At 42.6% G+C, this 23,865-nt stretch overlaps 1 protein-coding gene across 1 annotated transcript in view; it reads left to right on the top strand.

The window, feature by feature from the left end:
* Nucleotides 1–23,865, top strand: part of kif5ab (kinesin family member 5A, b) — a gene marked incomplete at its 5' end in the record, with an annotated part of 108,647 nt that overhangs the window by 64,727 nt on the left and 20,055 nt on the right. The window contains 7 exons of the mRNA XM_083771744.1: nucleotides 2,031–2,237; nucleotides 11,386–11,532; nucleotides 13,314–13,502; nucleotides 15,398–15,515; nucleotides 18,713–18,777; nucleotides 20,438–20,547; nucleotides 23,629–23,730. Of these exons, the coding sequence (XP_083627870.1) occupies nucleotides 2,031–2,237; nucleotides 11,386–11,532; nucleotides 13,314–13,502; nucleotides 15,398–15,515; nucleotides 18,713–18,777; nucleotides 20,438–20,547; nucleotides 23,629–23,730 (938 nt within the window). The remainder of the gene's footprint in view (nucleotides 1–2,030; nucleotides 2,238–11,385; nucleotides 11,533–13,313; nucleotides 13,503–15,397; nucleotides 15,516–18,712; nucleotides 18,778–20,437; nucleotides 20,548–23,628; nucleotides 23,731–23,865) is intronic.

The raw sequence follows: 23,865 nt of genomic DNA, 5'->3' as shown, positions 1-23,865 counted from the left end.
ACAAAAGCATGGCAATACATCACATACATAAAAAGTAGTTATCATGAATCATGTGTAAGCTAAGAACAAAACAGTGGAGTATCTATATAATGAAAATATACATATACAGGTATACTATACTATATATACCATACAGTGCTATGACTACAAGACTGTTGTCTGGATTACACACCACAACCAAACCAACCAAATCTGGTTGAGAAAGGTTTACCTAAGTTCAGTTCACACAGTTGGGTGTTGTGCTAAACTGAACGTGGGAGTGAACGTGCTGGGAGAGTGGAAACTGTTAAAGATGTAAATGGACATACCTATGATATTTATTCAGATTTTCTTTCACATTTTGGTTCACAATTTATGTAAATGTGACCTGGAAGTGACTGTATAGTCTAGAGAAAGAGTATCTGCTCTTCTACATTTACAACATCCATGTATCAATGCACCACAAATTGGCCCACAGTGATCTGTGGGAGCTACAGTATACTGTAGGTGAGAGTAGGAACACTTCATGACCATTAGGTGAGAGTAGGAACACTTCATGACCATAGGATGAGTAGGAACACTTCATGACCATAGGTGAGAGTAGGAACACTTCATGACCATAGGATGAGTAGGAACACTTCATGACCATAGGTGAGAGTAGGAACACTTCATAACCATAGGTGAGAGTAGGAACACTTTATGACCATAGGTGAGAGTAGGAACACTTCATAACCATAGGTGAGAGTAGGAACACTTCATGACCATAGGTGAGAGTAGGAACACTTCATGACCATAGGATGAGAGTAGGAACACTTCATGACCATAGGATGAGAGTAGGAACACTTCATTACCATATAAGGTGAGAGTAGGAACACTTCATGACCATAGGATGAGAGTAGGAATACTTCATGTCCATACAGTACAAGCACTGATGGAAAATAATCTCAGTTTTTACAACATCATTTCATGTTGATATAGCCAGAGAGAGCCTGTAGGCTGCAGTACATACTGTACTGTACCAGCACTTTGGATAATGCAACGCTGGATATTTATGACATCCACATGCCACTGTGACATAAGGTCTATAGTGGGCTGCACATACAGGCACAAATCATGTAATGTTGCATAAACATGGTGCATGTTTAAATCAGTGGTCCTGGCACGCCATACTTGATATCATTATCCAGAACATTTGCCCCTTATCTGAAAAAGGCTTTCATGTTTTTTTACTTGAATGGCAAACGATCTGCTTTTTATATGCCATACTGTATCACCATTTTAACCACTTGCAACCTGGCATCCCTATGTTGGGCATATTATTTTAGGCGAGAGACTTTCAAAACTAATGAAAACAGCAGATCTGCAAGCTCACTACTCACAGTTGTGAGCTTGTAAATGTTTGTTATTTGCCTTACAGCAAAGTACAGTATAGTGTAGGGCTTGGGTGGTCATTAATTATATAATTTGTTGTTGTTGGGTCTTGCTAGAGTACATTTCCACACACGCAGCATTTGTCCTCTGCATTTACCCATCCTAACTACTAGGAGCAGTGGATATATACCATACAGCACTAGGGGAGCAGTTTGAGGTTAAGTGTCCCAGAAAGCTAAAACACTCCAACACTGTATTCATGTGCAATTGAAGATTCCCAACTGTGTTTTTGTTTTGTGTGTGTGTGTATGTGTACAGACACACACACTCACACACACGCAGACACGTACACACAAATCGATTCATCTGTGCATGGTTTCGAAGGGCGTGGTTCTCCCGTGGTGCTGCTAACTGCTGACACGTGGCTGCTCTCTCGCTGTCCTTTCAGCTGTTAGCCTCGTCCCGCGGGAACAGTGAGCGTGGGTCTATCTGCTGCCATGTGGCTGCTCTCTTGCTGTCCTTTCAGCTGTTAGCCTCGTCCCACGGGAACAGTGAGCGTGGTGCTAACTGCTGCCACGTGGCTGCTCTCTTGCTGTCCTTTCAGCTGTTAGGGCGTGGCTCTCCTGTGGTGCTAACTGCTGCCATGTGGCTGCATGCATGCTCTCTCGCTGTCCTTTCAGCTTCTAGCCTCGTCCCGCGGGGACAGTGAGCGGGTCCAGGCGGAGCTCGGCAGGCTGCAGACGGAGAATGAATATGCCAAGGCGGAGGTGAAGGAGGTGCTCCAGGCCCTGGAAGAGCTGGCGGTCAACTACGACCAGAAGAGCCAGGAGGTGGAGGACAAGAGCATGCAGAACAAGCTGCTCGCCGAGGAGTTGGCTAAGAAAATGGTGAGAGAAGCATTGCTGGAGGACAAGCTTTTAGTCAAAACACTGATACTGTATAACCTCAAAGGAGAGAGCATAGTGTAGAACAATAATTATCATATCATTATATTTTACAATGTCGCAAAAGGCCATGATATGGACCCTGCATCTAATCATATGCCTTCACCTCAACTCATTGAACTCTTTACTTTTCCCAACTCGTACTCCTTCCCCCCGTGTCGCGGAGAAAGAATACGTTGAAGACTATTAACTCTGGCATGAGAACCGCCATCGTTATAGGCCGATAAGACCCTGCAAATCATCTGGATAATTTCAATATTGTGCAGCTCTAGTGGCTACATTTAAGACACTCTTGGTGTCAATTTTAATAAACTGATGCTCCTGAGCAAGAGCAGTGTGCAGGATTTTTGAAATGATGAAAATGATGAAATTTCTTTCATGACCGCTTCAGTTGTCACTGTCCAACGCACCTGCACCAGAATGAAGTGGATGTGCAAATATTTCCTTTGCACTTACCACGTTTACTTAAATCCCCTTTTAATTCTGAATAAAAGTTAAATCCTTTTAAAAGTTGTCATGTAAACACCTACAAAAACTTAAATCCGAATGAAAATGCTCAATGCGATTTAAAAAACCATTCCGATGTAACTGACCGGATTATTCCGATGTTGAATGCGATTGATTTTTTTTTTTACTCTTTTACTATTCGGATTTAAGTTCATTCTGGTCTTTCTGAGCATGCTCATTTCCGAGCCGCTCCAAGGCGCTTCCAAGGCGCTCATTTCCAAGGCGCGCCAAGGGAATGTTGTCTTCAGAGGAGTTTTCACATATTTGTTTCGTGCATTTTGCAGATCCGAAATCCACACAAAAAAACGTGGCAGCAGTGAGGATGATCCCCCTGATCTGTGAGTGTTCAAAGATCCAATCAGAACCGTCTCGAGTTGATCATGATCACTGATTATTTTCAAACATGTTTGATATAGGCTAGCCGCTAGCCTACTGTATGTATCTGGATTGCTACTGTACTCACAGAAAGACAGTGGAGGAGAGGACGCAAATGCCCGCTGATCAGTGATCACACACACACACACACACACACACACACACACACACACACACACACACACACACACACACACACACAGTCCCAAGAATATGCTATTATCGCTATAATGTCCATATCTATCCTATTCCTATCCCCTTAAACTTTTATATAACTTGCCTATTCCAAGTTGCAACCAAAACGTTGATGAAACATGACGGCTTTGCAGTTTGCATTGATGAGCAGCTGCAATCAATCTAGTATTAAACACCCAATTTATTATCTGGTAGCCTACAGCCCGGAATATATTTAATGCCATGCTGCGGCTGCCACAAGTTCAATATATAACTCTGTCTCTATTGGTTCAGCCTGGATTATCTTTTGTCACACGATGGTGTCGTGCAGATAACATTATGCGATGTATCATGGGGTTCTCATGGGTTCATCTCACGGGGCCCATGCCCTTCCACCAAATCAGCACCATTCCGGTTGCATACCGATAGGCAGCGAATACTAAATGATTGTTCCCTCGGGCAGTTCATATCTCAATTATCAACAGTATCTCACGCACAAACACACACACACACACACACACACACACACGAGCGACACACGTTGCTGCCTTGAAATATAGCCTATTTATATTTGATACAGAGGCCGGGTTGTTTTGTGTCCAGTAGCTCCAACATGGCCTCACTCATGCGAATCTAATAACTTCTTTGACTAGACAATTTAACACAATAAGCACAAGGAATTTACACAGCTGATTATAGTAAAATTCCAATCACAGAGATTTGTGGAGAATTAAGACAGAACGAGACCTCTGAGCTGTGAATGTTGTGCAACATGACTCAAGCCGAGGCAGCTAGCTCCAACTCAGGTCTCACGTCAGAGTCAGGAGCACATTATTTTATCAAACAGAATTCGCATTGTGGGTGGTTTGAGGAAGCACTTTCCATTGTCCTAAACCTGTGTGCATAATATAGCAAATAATTATAGGGAAAGCGCATCAACACGCCTACAGACAGCACCTCCACCCGCACATACTGTATAGGAGTCGGCAAAATGAACAGTGGGTTGTGTGGCCGCAAGATAACGTTTACACATAGTGGAAGCTCCTAAATGCGTAATTCACAGGAAATGTTCATTACTTGAGGATAAAGCATGGCATAAGATGGTCTTATTTTGTAGTAAAAGCTATTATATTTTGGGGCAAGTGAACATGACCTGTATGCAGTACTTGGCTGACGGGGAAGATCTACGTACATGTCAACCCCGGCACCACAGACCAGAGTAGAACAGAAAAGCGCTCTCAGTGAGTGTGCAGAGAGAGTGCACAGTAGTTTGATAAGTCTTATCTGCAGATAGAAACAAATGAAAGAGAGTCAAACAGAGAGTCAAAAGATAATGACAATAGTAGTAATAACTGAATAACTTCCCTTTCAAATGACAATAGTTAAAGGTCATCCACACCAAGCACGATAACTATAACAATGTATTATGTAAGATTGTGAGAATACACACTGATGTTTTCCTTATACAGTAGTTGTGGTGTGGACTCTACCATATCCACTTCAATTAGAATCATTTTAGAAATTATAGTTTTTGTGCTTGCTGTGGACAGCCAAGATTGCAGATGAACATTTCATAACCAATGAATTCTGTCACGTCATACTATATACAGTACATACAATACCAATGCCAATCTCTCTAACAAATGTATATCGAATTCCCATCAATTCACACAATGCATTACCACTGACTATCCCTCTAACTAAATTGCCCACTTTACATAGGTCTAAAAGGCTGATTTAAAAATCGCCTTCTAAAACATAATCTATGTTTTCTGAAGACCTTCACATTTCTAAATGGGTTCTAAATAGGTTAAGAATCAAGGTTTCTCTATCTCCTCGTCTAAATGGAGACTTTACCGCTTCAAGCCCCATCAACCTCAGGGCACGTACCGCATGTTCACATTCGCATATTTAAATGTCTGGCAAATCGTCTGATCATTATTCCCTGAAAGCACTTTTGTGCTCATTATTCTGGTTTTTAATTATCAGGCAGCCACCGCAGGGTACTGGTTGTATTGTTTTCACCTTGTGGCTGTGCGTGTGCGTGTGCGTGTGTGTGTGTGCGACTGTGTGCTCATGCCCATGCACGTGTGTGCGTGCCTGCGTGTGATCATGGCAATATGTGGTCCATACACATATTGTAGCGGTAACTACAGGTTAGCGATGTCTGGCAGCACTCCAAAGAATACAAATGCAAGATTGTTGGCCCAGATACCATTTTTTAATAGTGCTACAGTACATCCAGCTAACACATTTGAGCAGTAGGCTAGATCAGAGCAAAGCCTTTTCTCTGATGTACTACCCTGTACCATCCTTTTATCTGACTCAGAGCAAAGTCACGTCCCTGATGAAGGCTCCGGCGCCGAAATGCATTACAGGCCAATCTAAGATTTGACCCAAAATAAATTTGGAATAGTAATCGTTCAAGGTTTTTAATGGTTCTTAGGGTCATCCAAATAACATTATTAAAAATGGATTCTTATATTTTCATGATTCTGAATCCAGTCCAAGCATTAGTTTTGCACAACAGACACTCCTTGGGCTGAAAGCGCAACCCCTGATGATCCGAAATTGATTATGTTATTTGGATGACCCTAAGGATCATGAAAAAACCTTGAACGATTACAACACAACACACAGGACAAAGGCTGCCTATTCTATGGTACACCAGTTTCCAATCTCTGGTGAAGGACAGTGAGATACAGAAGTGCTGTCTCAACACATTGAAGTGTGGTTGCACTGACGCGAGTCGTGAGGAATCCACTGGGAATTATATTTGAGAGGTCATATGACGCATTACAACAGTGTGTGGCGCATGACCAAAAAAGCTTCACTTTCCTGTTGTGCAAAAGTGAAACGTGAAAAGCAGGTTCACTTTGCTGGCAAAGAAATCTGGGACCGAGAACAAATAGTGTGTTGCCTATAGCAACCACACTAATAAGACTATTGAAAGTGGACCAGAGGGCAACATTATTCACCTTCTTAGATGCCCATCCCTATATTTCATCACTGACAGTTCTGTCCTCCATCCTCCTCCATCTTCCCTCTGACGAAATGACAGAAAGCCCTGCAGGGTAACTGCAATGCTATATCGTCTCTCCGCTAAACCCTCCTAAATCCACCTCCTCTACTGACTCATCGCCGCCCGAGGCGAGAGATCTTCATAGATCTATCCTCGCTGGACACCTTCTTTCGTGGCCTCTCACCTGCTGCCGTGGGGCCTCTGTCTGTCTGAGGCGGGCGGGGCTGGCTGTCAGCCAAGGTGCATCACTGAACGCGTATCATAGAAAGAATGAACCCACGCTTCATTACACAAACCAATTTGGGGCTGCCTGGCTCGTCCCGTGACCAAAATCCTCCACTCATAGCAAAGCGGACCAGATTTGACACTATATGCCGTGTGTGAGAGTGTCGAGCGGCCATGGCAACAAATTAATAGAGACCAGTCCAGGGCACCTTCAATAAGGCTTTATTTCTCCATTGTTTCTCAATCACTTTGACAGTCATAGGCAATACAACCTGTCATATCTCGGGTTAAAGACAACTGACTGCTTTTTATAGGGCAGTCTATTACCTGGTTAGCCCATACCATTCCCCATGGGTAACCATAACCATATTCCCCATTCTTAGAATCACACAATGCCATTTTATATAAACTTACTCCCTGTATATGCACCCTCAATACCTATTCACAGTTAGTAGTTAGCATATAATATATACACAATACATACAGGATTACATTCATTATAGTCCATCCCAATCCCCCCTGCTATCCATTTCCCACTTGGTCACCGACAACTCAGTGTCCCCCCTAGCCCTCCAAGCAGGACCCAATGCTACTGAAGTTTCTGACTTTTTGACGACACAGAGCATGGGGTCCTGTTCCAGCAGTATCCTGCCACCTGGTACGCAGACATACATAAAACATAAACAACGTGTTTATGGCCTGTCTGCGCTCTTTGACGAAATTTTTTCGTGTGAGGGTTTCTGAATATGTGAAGTATAAGTACCCATACATACCGCTGCGAATATCTCCTGTGGCGTGGAAGCCGTTAAGCATTTTTTTGTTTGACCGATTTGGTCGCTTTGATTCTTCCCTTCCTTCCTTGTTTATTGACACCTCATTGTACCGCCTATCTGGCTAGCTAGTGGCGCTATAGCTATGACAGAGCAGATCAGAGGCAGGGACGTAGCCGGCACAAGCCAACCGCACACCGGGAGGCGGTACAATAAACGGTAAACAAACAAGAAGAAATAAAGCGTCCAAATCGGTCAAACAATACTTAACGGCTTCCGCGCCACAGGAGATATTCACAGCGGTATGTATAGGTACTTAAAGTTCACGAATTCAGAATAACTCAAACTAAAAAAGGCCGTCAAACGCCGCAGATACGATCTTAGAGAGAATATTTATGTCCGCGTTCCAGAATTCCCATACGAAAATATAGTTATGAGCAGGGACCCTACATAAAACTCATCCAAATTTCAGAAAAGCTTTATGGAGGGTTCCGAGAGGGGCTATGTCCCCCCTTAACTTCAATAAATGCATTTGTTACAATTTGTGTCCTTATTTACATTATACCATACATGTAGAATTGTGTTAGCATCTGCATTAGGTATAGTAACGGCGTCCGCCGTTACACCGTGCCTCATTGTTTTTGTAAATTGTGTTTTAAACAAGTTTGTTAATTTAATGTAACTATACTATACAAATGGATAATGCAATATTGAGGATTTCAGTGTGCACTATAGGCTAAAGAAAATAGCCACTATACGGTGCATTTATCACTGCCTTTACCACTTTGCCTTCTCGGTTGTCTTCATCACCGCTCCGACTGCATACTCCTCATCGTTATTCCAGAGGCTGGAGGTGCCATCACTCATGTTTCCGTTATTTAATTCATACGTCTGTCCATTCAAAGTTCTTTCGGAATAATAAAACCATTCGTCTATCGATCGTGTGACCGTTCCCACAATCCACCTCGTCTTTTACACATCTACAAATCAATCTTAGTGAATGTTAAAATACAGTATGTACAGTATACAGAGTAGATATCCTCATCTTCTCCAGTTAAGCTAATTTTGCTAACTGATTGCTATTGATTAGTTGCTTACTGCTAGTTACTTTACGTTAACGTTCATGCTGTGACATGAGCTTGAACCAGAAAGTGATCAAGCAGAGATTGAAGTTAATGGAATAGACATTAACAATATAGAGACCGATAAAGGGTTGGGTTTAAGTGGTTATGGTTCCTTCAGATCGCAGCATGCTCTTCTTCTTAGCCACTTCAAACTGCTTTTAAATGAAGGTCTGATCTCAGACAGCACTGATGTAAATTATTCCTTTGATCACTAGACCATCCATCTATGTGGACCCAAGCAACTCTCCATGGGAGCAGAGAACTGAACAAAACTGTAATGAGTGTCAGTAATTGTATTGATATCTTAATAATAGGTATATATATGCCTTTATAGATCAGAGGTTGCCTACCTTTTTTCGGGCCAGCCATTTTCAAAGGCTGGTGTGATGGATCACACAGAGCCAAACGTGATAATCACCATTGCTTTTACAATGTAGGCTACATACGTATGTTTTATATCAGTATCAGCTGCTATCAGAATATTAATGAGACAATACTTTAATGCATAATAACGGTAAGATAAATTCTGGATTTCAGGGGAGAAAAGATTTATGCAGCTCTCACCTGTGTCGCACTGCCAATCGGAACCGATATGACTGAGTCATAGTGTCGGGGGCTTTGTCAGTGTGCCTGTTGTATCCACTACTCTGTTCCACTACTCCATTTTGTGCCCACATACATACATATTGTGTCCACATGAGATCTCTGTATCTGTCTGTCTACCTGTGTCCTTTTATGCCCATATATGGAGATCCCTGATGTCATTAGTTCATGCCCGGCCGTACCCTGTAGATTGGCAAGCGGTTCTAGGCAACTGGACATCTATATACTGCATGCCCATATATATCAAATAGATATGGGCGTTTCTAGACGACTGCATATCCGAACAATTCAGCCACTCCCTTGTGTCCTTGCCGACGCGCAAGCCGAATTGAAGTCAAACTAAAGCCGGTCGCCGGTCGGTACCTGCATGAACATGACCACATAATATGTATATCGGTCGGATTTGTGCTTCTGGAGTCTGGACAACTGGATGGCATATTGGTTTGGTTTATGGTTATGTCTGAGTTATGTCTGAGTTGTACTGACATGCCAATATATGGGCGTAACGGGTTAGTTTATGGTTATGTTCTGAGTCATAGTGACATGCCTATATACTGTATGGGCATAACTGGATTGTTGATGTTTACATATGAGTCCGAGTGAAGTGCCCGTGGTCCTACAGTACCTAATTATGGGCGTGGTCCACCAGCCCTCCCTTAACCCATTTTGGGCGGGAACCCGTTTTGATGTTAGCATTAAGTTATGCTTTAGCTATTTAAAAATAGCAGATCAACAAGCTCATACCGCGCCACCGAGTGGCGCGCTATGAGCTTGTAGGTCTGCTATTTTTGAAAAATCGAAGAATGACTGACATAGAAACATAGCTTTTTCAGAAAACTGTCAGGATGTAGAAGACATTTTGAGAATCTGATCTCGGGTCAGAATGAAAACTGTCTGTAGAAGACATTTTTAGAATCTGATCTCAGGTCAGAATGAAAACTGTCAGGATGTAGAAGACATTTTTAGAATCTGATCTCAGGTCAGAATGGGTTAAAATACTGATGAAAGCACATGACATGATCCTGTTTCATTAAAAAAGATCTAACAGTGTATCCAACTTGGGCTTTACCATTGTGTACAGTGTACACAAAGCGGATTTCCCATTAAATAATATTAGAGGATTTGTCTCTTGATAATAATTGTATCTCGCCTTTCTTTTCAGTAGATGTTTGAAAAACGTTTTTTTTTTCAAAAAATTAAGACATGCACCTTGATCAAAGAGCAATTAGGTACAGAGATCATTGTAGATAATGCCCAGCTGTAAATCATATTTTACTGTGTTCAAGATGTAAGTGATATTGTTGGAGAAAGAATGCTGTTACCCCATTTTGGGCGGGAACCCCTTTTGGTGTTTCAAGCATTCTGTTATACTTTAGCTATTGGAAAATAGCAGATCTACAAGCTCTTGTAGGTCTGCTATTTTTTTTTAATCGTAAAAATGTGGCACAAATCTTTGAATAGGTATATATTCTTTCAGAGCGAACGTATTTTTTATTTTGACGTCAGGCCTAAATGGGTTAAGTCTCTTATTTCACTTACACAGAACATTTCACCAAGCCAGTGTTCCTTCTCCTTCTATCTTCACAGCCTATTGATTTGTCATTTAGTGTCCATTATGTTTTGCTCCTCAGATTTACTGAATATGAGCGAGGTCAGGGGTTAATACGTAATCTATAATCTTCCCATCTTGTCCTGACTGCTCTTATAATGATCCCTCTTTATTTTCCCCTTTCTCTGAAACTGTTGTAGTATATATTAAAATACCATACAGGAGAGAAAATGTGCACGGCAGACAGACGAGATGACATTCCAAGATGTTGTTTATTCAGAGTACACAGCAGCATACAGCATATAGGCTCACACAGGAACGAGCTGGCCACAGGTGACCAGCCCCGACTGACTAACCAAGTTACATTGAAATCGAACTGCTTTAAACAGAGTCACGATACACATTGAGCCAGACTGGAATTTGGCCACTCCCTGGAAGGTACTGTAGCTTTGATCCATTGTTCATCTTCTAGCATGTAAAATCCTTAGGTGTGACCCAGGATCTGAACTAAAACAAAAGGCATGTATGAACAGGCCAACGACACCCAGACTTTGAATAACAAAGGCAGGCCTTGGAAGCCAGACAGACCTACTGAATAGGCTACAACAGTTTACATTTGTTCAAACCTGAGATATTGTATAGAATTATTGGTTCCAATATTCCACACTGTCTTTCTTTTTTCTTTCGTTTTTCTTACTCATCACATCCCTTATTTTCTCCTCTTGCCCCCCCCCCCCACCAGGCCCGCCTGATGGCGTTGGAGGTAGAGCTTTGCCGTATCCAGGAAGTGAGCGGCCACCAGAGGAAACGCATCGCTGAGATTCTCAAGGGGCTGATGAAAGACCTGAGTGAATTCAGCAGCATCCTGGGAAACGGAGACCTCAAGTTGGTACGTGTTAATTCAACCAGACATACACGACATTCTATGTTCTAGGGTGGCCAGATTATGCTCAAATATGGACATGTGAGCACGTTTTTGGCAACAGTTCCTTTTTGCATCAAGCTCAGATTAGCACTATTTAGTGATCGACCTGGCGATCTTGTCCGAGTGATGGTCTAGCCGCTCCCATTGTGTTGGCAATGGCAATCGCTGTGTAGCCTGTTGGAGCTCGCCTTTCACACCTCAATGACCACTCTGTTACTATGTGCAGTTGCCCTCTCACCGCGATCAACAATAGGTGCCAGACAAGCTACTACACACGCATTTGATTGTTGCTCTATCTATGCTGGCTGTAATGTGTGAAAGGAGCAGATGCCCCTCAGGGCTTTGCTCCGCCTGGGAAGTGCTGTGATGACTAGATTGACCTGGGATTAGACTACAGCAGTGCAATATACGGGGAATTTGAGCTGCTCCTGCTTTAAGTTAAGTGACTTGGAGAGAGGAGAGTGCATATAGCACATCAAATTATTATTATTATTATGGAACCAAAGTGCACGTGAATGTGTGCATACATTTGAGTGTCTCTTTATGTCTTACTGATATATGTTTTCTTGTGTTGTGTCTTTGACAAAAGTCAAGATGTTGCCATCAGCCCATGCATGCGCATGTGTGTGAATGAGAGAACGCACATTGTGAGGCACTCTTCACTTTGCATAAAGGCGATCTAGAAATGCAGACAAATCTTACTAAGTTGCTTCAACAACAACCTCTTGCTATGTGTTTCCCTGCTTAATTAATGTACGCCTGCCCTATATGTTGATGTTGTAAATCCTGGCGGTGGCCCCGTTGAGAGCAGGAACGGTACATTTTAATGTCAGTATAGGGTCGGTCTGCTGGCATGTCTGAGCTTTTGCATTTAAATTGGTACTGATGTGCCCGTCCTCCACAGATCATTTCAGTGGCGCATCTGTTAAACGATGCTGTTAACATAATGGATGTTTTTACAAAGCGCCACAAGGCTTTCAGATATTTCTTTCCTTCCACACCTAGTATTGAAATCATCCTTCAATGTAAACTTCTATTTATCTATCTATCTATTAGGGATGTCCCGATCACGTTTTTTTTGCTCCCGATCCGATTTGATTTTGAGTATCTGCCGATACCGATTTTTCCTGATCCAATATTAATATTTTTATAGAGCACTTATGCCATATCACAACAGTATCCAAAATTACAGACAATATCCAGTCTAATATCATGATATGGATACAATATTGATGCTATGGATGTCCCGTTTTTTTCTGCTCCCGATCCGATTCCGATCATTTGAAAATGATGTGATCGGCCCCGATTTCCGATCACATGATCGGATCAACCCTACTCCATCCATCCATCCATCCATCCATCCATCCATCCATCCATCCATCCATCCTATTCATCTATTTATTTCAAATCAAATAAAATAAAACTTTATTTATAAAGCACGTTTTAAAACAACCAAGGTTGACCAAAGTGCTGTACATCAGTGGCAAAACAGAGAAGAGGCAAGAGAACACAGAATGTAAACGAGAAACACAATCAGAAATGACAAAAATATAAGCATGAAAGGTTAAAATAAGCAAAACAAAAAAGAGCTAAGATAAAGAAAAACCTAAAATGGACTCAAGAAGGATTGAAAGCCAGGGAGAAGAGATGAGTCTTAAGGTGAGACTTAAAAACATTAATGTAATGGAATGTATTTATCTATATGTATTTTATTTATCCATCCCTTCCTTCCTTTCCTTACCCAGCCCAAGGAGATCAGTGGGGCGATCGAGGAGGAGTTCACGGTGGCCCGTCTCTACATCAGTAAGATCAAGTCGGAGGTGAAGTCCATGGTGAAGCGCTGCCGCTACCTGGAGAACCTGCAGATGGAGTGTCACCGCAAGATGGAGGAGACCGGCAGGGAGCTCTCCTCATGTCAGCTCCTCATCTCCCAGGTGAGGGAACGAGGGATGGATGGAAGGAACCTGAGAGGGAGAGGGAGAGAAGAGGGGGAGGGAGAGAGAGAGAGAGAGAGAGAGAGAGAGAGAGAGAGAGAGAGGGAGAGCGGGTGAGAGAGATCAGTAAGGTCTGCAGTGCACCATGTTAATTATTTAATATTAACAAATGAAGGTCGGAGTTATTTAACAGTAAGTAAATAATCAGGGCTTGAACACTTGTCCTTTGAGTGTCTTCCTGCTGTGTGTGTGTGTGTGTGTGTGTGTGTGTGTGTGTGTGTGTGTGTGTGTGTGTGTGTGCTCGCGGGGTGAACTCCTCCATTGATTGATGTGAATCTGACAGCTATCAAGCATTGAGCATGGCAGCCTATACTGCATGTCATCCATCAACTCTCACCACAGAAGCTCTGACGAGCGAGTTTAAATAATCCACAACACGTACATTATGTCAGACTGCCGTAAGCATTTTGACTCCCACTCAGTCATGACTCTGATGAAGACCGCAAGGTCGAAACGTTAGTCTTTTTGTATACTCAGCACCTAAATAAAAGGCTCTAAATGTCCGTGCTGCTCCAGTCTCTTCTCCTTATGCAACTTTGATGTCCCTGCACCTGTGAAGCACCGGATCAGCCCTTTCAGGCTTGAGGCGCGTTGGTAGACTCCCTTTCTACCTAATATTTAAACATTCTTTGATTCATAACAAATGTCCTAGACTAGAAGAAAGTTTATGGTTTTCATCCGGCAAGGGATACAGTATATCTGCAACAAAAATATGATTTGTTTTTCGTGGGAGAAAGCAGCTACGTCAGTTGGAGCCAACTAGCTCAAATTCCACAGCAGCCACTGTAAGCCTGGTTGCAAAATATTTTTCTAATGTCTATTTTATTTACAATGCCTGGATTCTAAAAATAAATAAAACTAAATCAAAATAAGAGGATCAGGCTCCCATGAGGAATGTATTTCATAACCACTAAGGTGATGCCTTGAGCGCCTTATCTATTCCTTAGACGCAAGACGCTCGGAACCGTCACCTTGATGGCAACTGAAGGAATTCCCTGTGGGAGCATGCAGTGTGCTCTGTACAGATTCTATTTTTAACATGTGATGTTCTGTGGCACCTAACTGTCTACCCAAACAGAAAGGAGGAGAAAGGAGAAGGGAGGATAGGATGGCATTGCTGTCAATAGGATAGAGGGACGCATAGCTGCGTGTACAGCATATAGACACGCAGACATTTCAAAAGTTGAATGACAGATCAATTCCCACATGGACAGGCATCATTGATATCGAACGTGCTTGCATATTCCACGGCACGTCAAGCCCAACGTCAATTTTATCCTTTATAAATCCATGAGCGTAAAGCATTCCCTCTGGCTCCCTTTGCTCGTCGTTATACTGTACCATGGTGTGTTCACACGGGCAGCTGCAAAGATACAGTCTACTGTACCATTCATTGTCAATGGAAGCCAACGACGTGAAGCTACAATGCTAATCCGTCGTGTGTATACAGTAGCTGCTGCTAAAGATACAAAGCTGCAAATTGAAGCTGAGCTCGGTTCGACTTCCAGATGCAAAGCTACAAAGCTACAACTGTAGCTCCTCGCTTTTTTCCCACCCTGTTCTGGGCTGACAAAAACTTGTGGGTCTTCTTCAAGTCCGTTTCCAATTTGGAAACAGTGGAAACAGACTTGAAGAAGAGAGCGGCGTCCAAAAGGACTCACAGTTGAGACTCCATGGTGGATTGTTGTTGTTTTTCAATCTCCCCTGCCTGCCAGTCGCCACACATCACTACGGACGCACATCTGATGTCAACGACGACAGCAACAGATAGTGTACAAAGAGACAATATGCTGTGATTTTTGCATCTTTGCATAATGCCATCTTCTGACTTTCAGCACGAGGCAAAGATTCGCTCTCTGACGGAGTACATGCAGAACGTGGAGCTGAAGAAGAGACAACTGGAGGACAGTTACGACTCTCTGAGCGAGGAGCTGGCCAAACTCCGACTTCAAGGTAGGACAGAGCCAATCACAGAATGGGAAAATGGATATGGAGGCAGACTGGAAAACAAATACTGTATCTACCCAAGCAACATCAATCATAATATCACAGTACCGAACACACAGAACATTAGATTTTCATTTTGGCCTAAAAGGTCTTCTTTTTCATCAGATTGTGTCTGCTGTGAGTATGTGTTTTTTTCGTAATACTTTGCTCCAACTCAATTTCCCCTTTTGTGAAATTTGAACTACAATTGAAGAAATTATGAACAATAAAGGACCTTACTATTATCAATACAGAGTATATGTCATTGTCTACACAGCTTTAGCCATAATTAAATTGTACGTAAACACTGACTGTTTTCTGTTAACACCCCGAGCGGAGTTCTCCGTCCTATCAAATAGTAACGCCCAGCGCTTAGGATGGAGATTAATTAAAGGACGGAGATTTATTGATGTCAAAACCGATCGCATCGCTCCACAGGCTGGGACTCTGGGAGTGTCTGTTGGGCAACATTCAATGTCATTTCCGGTTGGGACGTCATCGAAAATGCTCCCCCCCCCCCCCCCCCCATTTTAGTGGAAAATCCTAAAACGTGAATAACTCTTGATCTAAATCATTCCGTCCAATTCTAAGCAACGATTATGTTTTAGACGGCCCATCGCAGCCCCGTCGCTAGTCGCGTTAGAATTAATCATACCTCCTGTGTTTTGGCTACATCAAGCTACTTCAGCTACATCCGGGATAGCGCCTGCGCTAAATGTGCTCGGTTGCTGCAAATTGCTGGGCGCTCTGATCCAATGGTCCTAAATACCACCGGGGCGTTCGTGGTGTTAATGGCTTTATATTTTGATTGTCCGCAAAGTCACATACACACTAATTTAGTTAAATAAGACATTAAGGTTAATCAATGTCATAATTAAGGTTTAGTAATTAAAGGTATATTCAGTGATTTCACTTAATTCAAATATCCCTTATTTTTTTGTTTTGTTGTGATAATCCTCCCTACTATAGAGTGTGCTGGCCATATAAGGAGTTCCTCCCTGTCCCCAGTTAACCCCAGGGGGTCAAAAAACCTTAGGTTTCGTTTTTGACTCTCTATCCTGATTGGACGAAAGGCTGGGTCCCACAGCCAAAAACGAAACCTAAGGTTTTTTGAGTGAAATCACTGAATATACCTTTAAGGTTAATAAATCATAGATGTTTGCAAGTTTTCAAATCAATCCATTCCACAAGCGCAAGCCAACACCTGCTGACATGCATTTAATGACTTTAGCCCGTTTATATATAAAATTAAAGACCTTTCACATTTATCAAACCTGTCTTCAGTGCCTGTTCCTGGATTATTTATGCTTTTTTTCTTTCCTTTTTGGCCATAACTCATAACCTGACACTGCCAGATCCAAGAAGCTTGCTACACTTTGTTTCACAGCTTATTGGGATCTGGGATCTCGGAAGCCAATTCGATGACGGGGCTGTTCCTTTTTTTCAAGATACTTGGTAGATGATTGGATGGGACCGTCTGTCTATCACCATGTGGGCGTGGAAACACAACCAATCATATTGAGAAACCATGTTCCCCAGACATCCAGTTTCGCATATATCCCACCCTTAGCTCACACTGATTGGTTCGAACCACGGAGCGGTTCGGTGTTAGCTCAACTCCCTGAGAGATCCCAGATGGTTGCTGTGTTGGGGAACATGGTTTTACCCAATACCGCCCCCATCTGGCAGAGTCAGGTTACATAACTCATCCTCTCTCCTTGAATATTCCCTTCTGTGAGAACAATTGGCTTGAGAGAGTAAATACGGGAAGGACATTGCAACAGTCAAAGTTAGTTGAAATGTGGCCAAATACATTCTCACCTACAAGTTACAACACAACACACAAAGTCAGTTATCATATACTGTACAATACATTCACACCCACAAAACAGTCAAAGTCATCTACATTTTAAATGTGGCCAAATATAGCCTCAGGGTATTATTGTGACATCAAAATCGGTGTGACTTAAACACATGAACCATGATAGCGTCCCTATTCTGGGCATGTCATACTCAAAATTCAGGGGGAGAAAATAAGCAAACGTTTGCTGAAAATAGCAGATCTACAAGTTCACAATATTGCCGTAACGCAGCTTGTTGTGAGCTTGACTTGTAGACCAGATATTTTCGGTGAAGAGATTTCGTGTAGAGGGAAAAAAGTAGAGTACCTACAGACCTCTGGGGGACCTCGGTTAATAAAGTATGGATTTAAGTGGGTAAGATGACAATGAAGAGTTTTTATGTCTCACACACACAAACAACAACTATTCTATGAGTTGAATGAATTGAATTCTATGCATGTATAGCTTCCAAAACTCTAGCTCAACTTAGATTAATGGCCCCATTCTACATACTGTGAATACATTTTTTTATCATCAATCTCAGTTAGTGGGTGAGTGACAGGAAGTAATGTATTGTTACGGTCACCACCGAAATGAGTACATCAGACCAAACTCAAACTGCAAATCATTCTCACTGCAGGGTCCTGCGCACACACAAGTACATAAAAGAAATGGTACTTCAAGGGAGATAAATACATTTTGGCCCAACTCCAGGATCAAAGGAGTGCAATCCTTAGGTCACTATAGCGGTAGATAAAGACAAGATACTCTAGTCTAGGTCATATTGATAGCACAAGGTAGATAGATTCGACAACAAACACAAATGGTAGATAGTGTCACTCACCGACTCGGTGAGAACTGATAGTCACTCTGTGACAGGAATTTACAACGTCGGATAGATATGATTAAATGTAAGGCACACATTAGGTCACCTTGACTCCGCCGTTCACAGGCAGTCAGTCGTTTTTAGAACCTGTTCTACTGCCATCCCTTAATCACCACTCTCACTGCCTGTGAGCGTTTCTGTCTGAAGCCCGGTCTATATTTCGGTGAAGTAGCCGATCTACAAGCTCAGAACACTTCGCAGATGGGACGCGTTGTGGGCTTGTAGATCGGCACACTTCGGCGGGTGACAAGGTCGTGTGACAGAGCATAAATTAAGTGTTTCTCTTGTTCTGTATCTGTGTGTCTCTATTTTTCCTTCTCGCTGTGCGTGTGTGTCTGTGAGAGTGAGAGACAGGGAGAGTGAGAGAAAGGGTCAAGCTTCGGGAATTAATGTAATGTGTGTGTGCGTGTGCGTGTGCGTGCACGTGTGCTTTTCAGAGACCATGTCAGAGGTAGTCAGGAGGGACAAACAGGCAGCTGTCCAGGAATCTGGTGATGTAAAGGTAACCATGGTTACGGATGGCGTGAATAATTTGGCGTAATGACCTTATGCCGCAGAGCCACAGCCCCATGGTATCTGCTGCTGCTGTTGTTGGACGAGGGGCTCGCGCCGCCTGGTCCCACGCGTGCTGCCGTACATGTGTTTATTTTGCACTGGTGCATGTAGCGTCCTGTGGTTGTCCCCTTCTCTCTCACATCACAGCTACATGTCATCGCTGTCGGGCCGGAAACCTTGTATAATCCAAACTGTCACTTTTCAGGACATGGGGAACCTGTGTTCCAGTGTAGTTATTACCGGTACTTGTTAATACTTTGCAAAAATGGCACATCTACGTACACGCTCACTACTTTTGCGTGACACTCTTGTACGACGAAGTAGGAGATTAATTTATGAATTAATTAATTAACATGCAACACTGAAATGAGGTATCTGCCCGACAGCAACGATTTGCATTCTTGCGTGTGTCCCTCTGATGTGCCTCAGCGCTCCTCGCTCATTAACCCACGTGTGTCACACTGATGCCATTATTTGTCTTTGCACTGTGTGTGTGTGTGTGTGTGTGTGTGTGTGTGTGTGTGTGTGTGTGCGCGTGCATGCGTGCGTGTGTGTGTGCGTGCGTGTGTGCATTTGTTGGGCTCACACTCACGCCCACCTGTCTGCTGATGTGTCTAATTCTCTCCTGTGTCATCATTTATCCATCTCACCTTGCTTTTATAGCCTCGCTCTAGATGCTGTGCAACAAACACAGAAGCGATATACATGGATCATAGAGAAGGATACATACTGCATGAAGGACAATACAGTACCTGGGGTTCAAAGTACAGATTAGATTATAAATGATGATAAATGAAAAAGTTTTTGCAGAGGGGACCACTATTTTACATGTAAGAAGATTTATCAGCCGAGTGCGCATTAGGCACGCTGATCCAAACGATTGCATATCATCGCTGCACCACTAGGTGAAGACAGATGACGTCTACTCAAGGGTGGATAATACAAGGGCAGCAATGAATGTCACACCTGAACTATATGGAGCTTAAGTGCTGAACATGTCTCTGTTTGTGTTCATGTCAGTGGTGTCATAGGTTATCTGAAGGTGGGGGGGGGTGAGCGTGGGGAGGAGATCCGCATGCATTCGCATGCACACAATCAACAGCCGATAGACTTTCATAATTTGTTGCTGTCTGGAGGAAACCTCCTAACTCAATTTTTGAGGTTTTAGATTATTTTTTTGCATAAATCAATGCTATTGAACACCCTTTATGTCTGCCTCTGTGTTGTTTCGAAAATATTGAATCAATGGAAAGTGGTAAAAAACGCTTTGGACAAAACCTCTTAACTCCATTGGACCCTCAAACTGTCTGCTAAAGCAGGGGTTCTCAACGTTTTGGCCTGAGGACCCCCGGAAATGCTTTGGCCATGTCTCGCGACCCCTGACTCATACTCACCATATATGGGTGTGACGTCCATGGTTCACGTGCACATGTTGGGGTCACAGCTTGTGTCAGTTCAGATGGAAATAGGTTGGGGGGAAACACTTGCCTTCATGTCGTTCTTGTGTCCAAGATATCATGCAGCACATTATGTGTGCCAGCCCTCTCCTGTGTTGTCTCATTATCACGTTGTTTTCGCCCCCTCCTGCTGTTCTTCATAAACTTCAGAGGGCTCTCGAGCAGCAGATGGAATCCCACCGCGAGACGCACAGCAAACAGCTTGGCCGCCTGCGAGACGAGATCAATGAGAAGCAGCGACTCATCGACGACCTCACTGAGTCAGTGCCTTCATTATTATTCCACGCTCACGCTGTTGTTCAGACCGAGAGGCAACTTCTCAACATCTTAGAGGGACGTTTTGCAAAAGAATATATGTTTACGTATATACGTTTAGAAGATTTAGAACACTTCCCTGGGGGTCTTTATGTGTGTAATATTAGATTAGATTTTAGCAGTGAGCCCAGTGTCTCTGATGTCATGGACACTGGGCTCACTTACTAACTGGACTACATGTTGTCTCAGTAAGACAGCCCTCACCCTATCCACAAGGAGGAGGAAGGAAGGAAGTGAGCCCAGTGTCCATGACATCAGAGACACTGGGCTCACTGCTAAAATCTAAAATATCTAAAACCACATATTACATACATAAAGACCCCCAGGAAAGTGTTCTAAATCTTCAAAACATATATTTTTTTGCAAAAAGGGTGAAGTGTCCCTTTAACTTTTACCCAGGAAGCATGCGCATCTAGTGGAGAGTGCTGTTACAGAACCAATGCAATGATTTTAACTCTGGCAGTTTCATATGGATTTTGAACACAATCATTTTATTAGATTCAGGCTGATCTAATAGTAGGAGTACTTGTAGGAGTGAGTGAGAGTTTAAGCTTTACTAGAACAGATGTTCCTTTTCAAAATCCTTTTATTGCAGTTTTCAGTGGCAGAACTCTTCAGGGGCAGGCATACACAATAACATAAAGGATCTCAGATCCCATTTCTTTCAAAAGTAAAAGGACAGATTAAGCAGGTATAATTTGAGGTCTATTATTTGCATGTAAAAGGTACAAATACAAATATAAGAAGAAAAGACTACACTACAGTATGCTACTGAACACCCCATGCACGCCCCACCCAGACAATTTCATAATCAAGCCAATTCCCAGTTAGAATGGATATTCCTTAGCCTCATCGCTCGGCAACAATAGAGGCACAGATATTTTTGGCTTATTTGGCAGGTAGCTTCCTGGCTGGCTATTGCCTGACCCCCTCTGGACACCTGATGAACTATGCGTACTGTCAGTCACTCAGAGCATTCATCAGAACCAATGTGGGAAACGTACGTCTGTCCGTGGAGAACAGGCTTTTCCCCCGAGAAGCCGTCAGTATCCTTCAACAGACAAGGAAACACACGCTGACAGGCACACACACACACACACACACACACACACACACACACACACACACACACAGACGCACACACACAGGCATGCACCCCTACACTGACAGATGAACTCAGGATGATATAGTATGTGCTGTTCCAGCGCATGCAGAATGACATGCTGCCATATAGCACACATGAGTTATGGAGGAGGTTGTTAAATATTGATAGTGTTCCATCACTTCATCTAATGGAGGCAATCTTCCCCTTTACTTGACCTATTATGTTTCAGTTGCGTTAATGACGCTTAAAGTCAACGGGCAAGGCGAGGCAAACATATTTCTAAGGCATATTTAAACAAGAAGGCTGTTCAAAGTGCTTTTATATACAAGCTATTAAGGACTAAGACATTAAGGACTAAGACAAAAGAGGCACATTATAAAACTATTTGAATACAATTTAAAATACGAATTACTGTAAGAGCATTACGTAAGTGCAAAAGAAACACGATAAAAGGATGTTTGATGTAATTGAACCTGGTTATTAAGGAGTATAGAATAGAAAATAAGATTACATACATACATACATACATACATACATACATACATACTGCACGCACGCACGCACGCACGCACGCACGCGCGCGCACACACACACACACACACACACACACACACACACACACACACACACACTCACACTCACACTCACACTCACACTCACACTCACACTCACACTCTCACACACACACACACAGTCATGTGCATGTGTGAGTTAGTGTTGGTCATTGTGTTGTTTATTGGATGCATTATTGCATTCCTTATGTCTGAAGTCAATAAACACCTGGCAGTTTATGGAGCTCCATCCTCACCTATAAAAAGAAAATCGTGGCATTTATTCAAAGGCGCACACACACACACACACACACACACACTTTTCTTCCCCAACAAAAAAAAATATATATAAAAAAGGGTGGTGTTAATTCAACTCAGAACGCACACACTCTCTGAATTATGGGTCCATTTGGTTCCATCTTTACAGTTATTGTAGTATTGAGTTATTGGTTGGAAAAGCTTAGCGTGAAGCACGCACTAGAGTAATAAAAATCCTTAAGTCACAGAGGAGTGCAAGCTGAGGTTAATGGCTGGTCTGTTTTGTTGGTCTTTGTTTTCAAAGACTTTGTTGTTGTGTCAGGTATTTACTCATTCTTGGAGGCATTGATACAAATGTCCTACTTGACATTGTGTTCGTTTAATAGGAAAGGTGGAATGGAACTACTGTACTGCACTTATTTGTCTTGTAGTGAGTAGTACAATGAGTAGCAAAATGAAACAGCAGTGATTGTTAAATGTAGTTATTGATTCAGCAGGAACTTTAACACAAGCAGCCAAAGTGCTCCCTGTTGCTGTAATGTACCCATTGAGACCCCGCCAAAGATTCATTGTTTAAGGAAACATTCATTTCTTAAGGATGATTGTGAGACTGCCCAAAAGGCTAAAATATAATATCTCTTTGTTTTGCTTTTGACAATTCCAATAATACTCTCTCCTCCCATGCCAAATACAGCAGCTGAGCAGATGAATTATAGATGTGTCCTGCTTTCATATTTTCACGTTCAATGAAATACAACTTTTAAACCGATGTAAATACTGCATGGATAGAGCAAATTAATTGGCCACATTAGCAGACTTGGCAACATAATTTGGTGGGACGTAGACCTTCACAATACAATAGTTTACCAACATTACTGTAGCTTTCCAACATTATAGTATAGATTATTATTCTATATCAATTTTTCACCTATTTAAGAAAAGATGAGGTATTGGGTAATAAAACTGTATTGATCTCCATGTGGAAATCCAGGTGCCTCGTGGCAACAACATTAAACGGATCGATTGACTCATTGTTACCTGTCGAGTTGCAAGTGATATGACCCATGGTTAAGTGTCTAAAGGGGTGGATTGATGTTGTTCATCTTTTACAGCCGTAACCAGAGACAGCACTTGGAGCTGGAACAACTTCACGATGACTTTGAGAGCCTCCGAAGCCAGGAGCTCCACAAGAGCTTACAGCTGGAGGAGCTGAGGTGAGACTATAGTATAATGCGTTATACCAAATCACCGTCCTAGCATACAAATGCTCCGTCAAGAGGACGGATGGACCTTTTCTTTCAACCAGAACATCGGCCTTTGAAGTTTGACATCTAGAGGGCTGGACTTGA

Source organism: Protomyctophum parallelum (assembly GCF_964188405.1).
Source record: "Protomyctophum parallelum genome assembly, chromosome: 8".
In the NCBI taxonomy this organism is placed as follows: domain Eukaryota; kingdom Metazoa; phylum Chordata; class Actinopteri; order Myctophiformes; family Myctophidae; genus Protomyctophum; species Protomyctophum parallelum.
The sequence above is the reverse complement of the archived record's forward strand: the minus strand, read 5'-3'. Positions and strand labels throughout refer to the sequence as shown.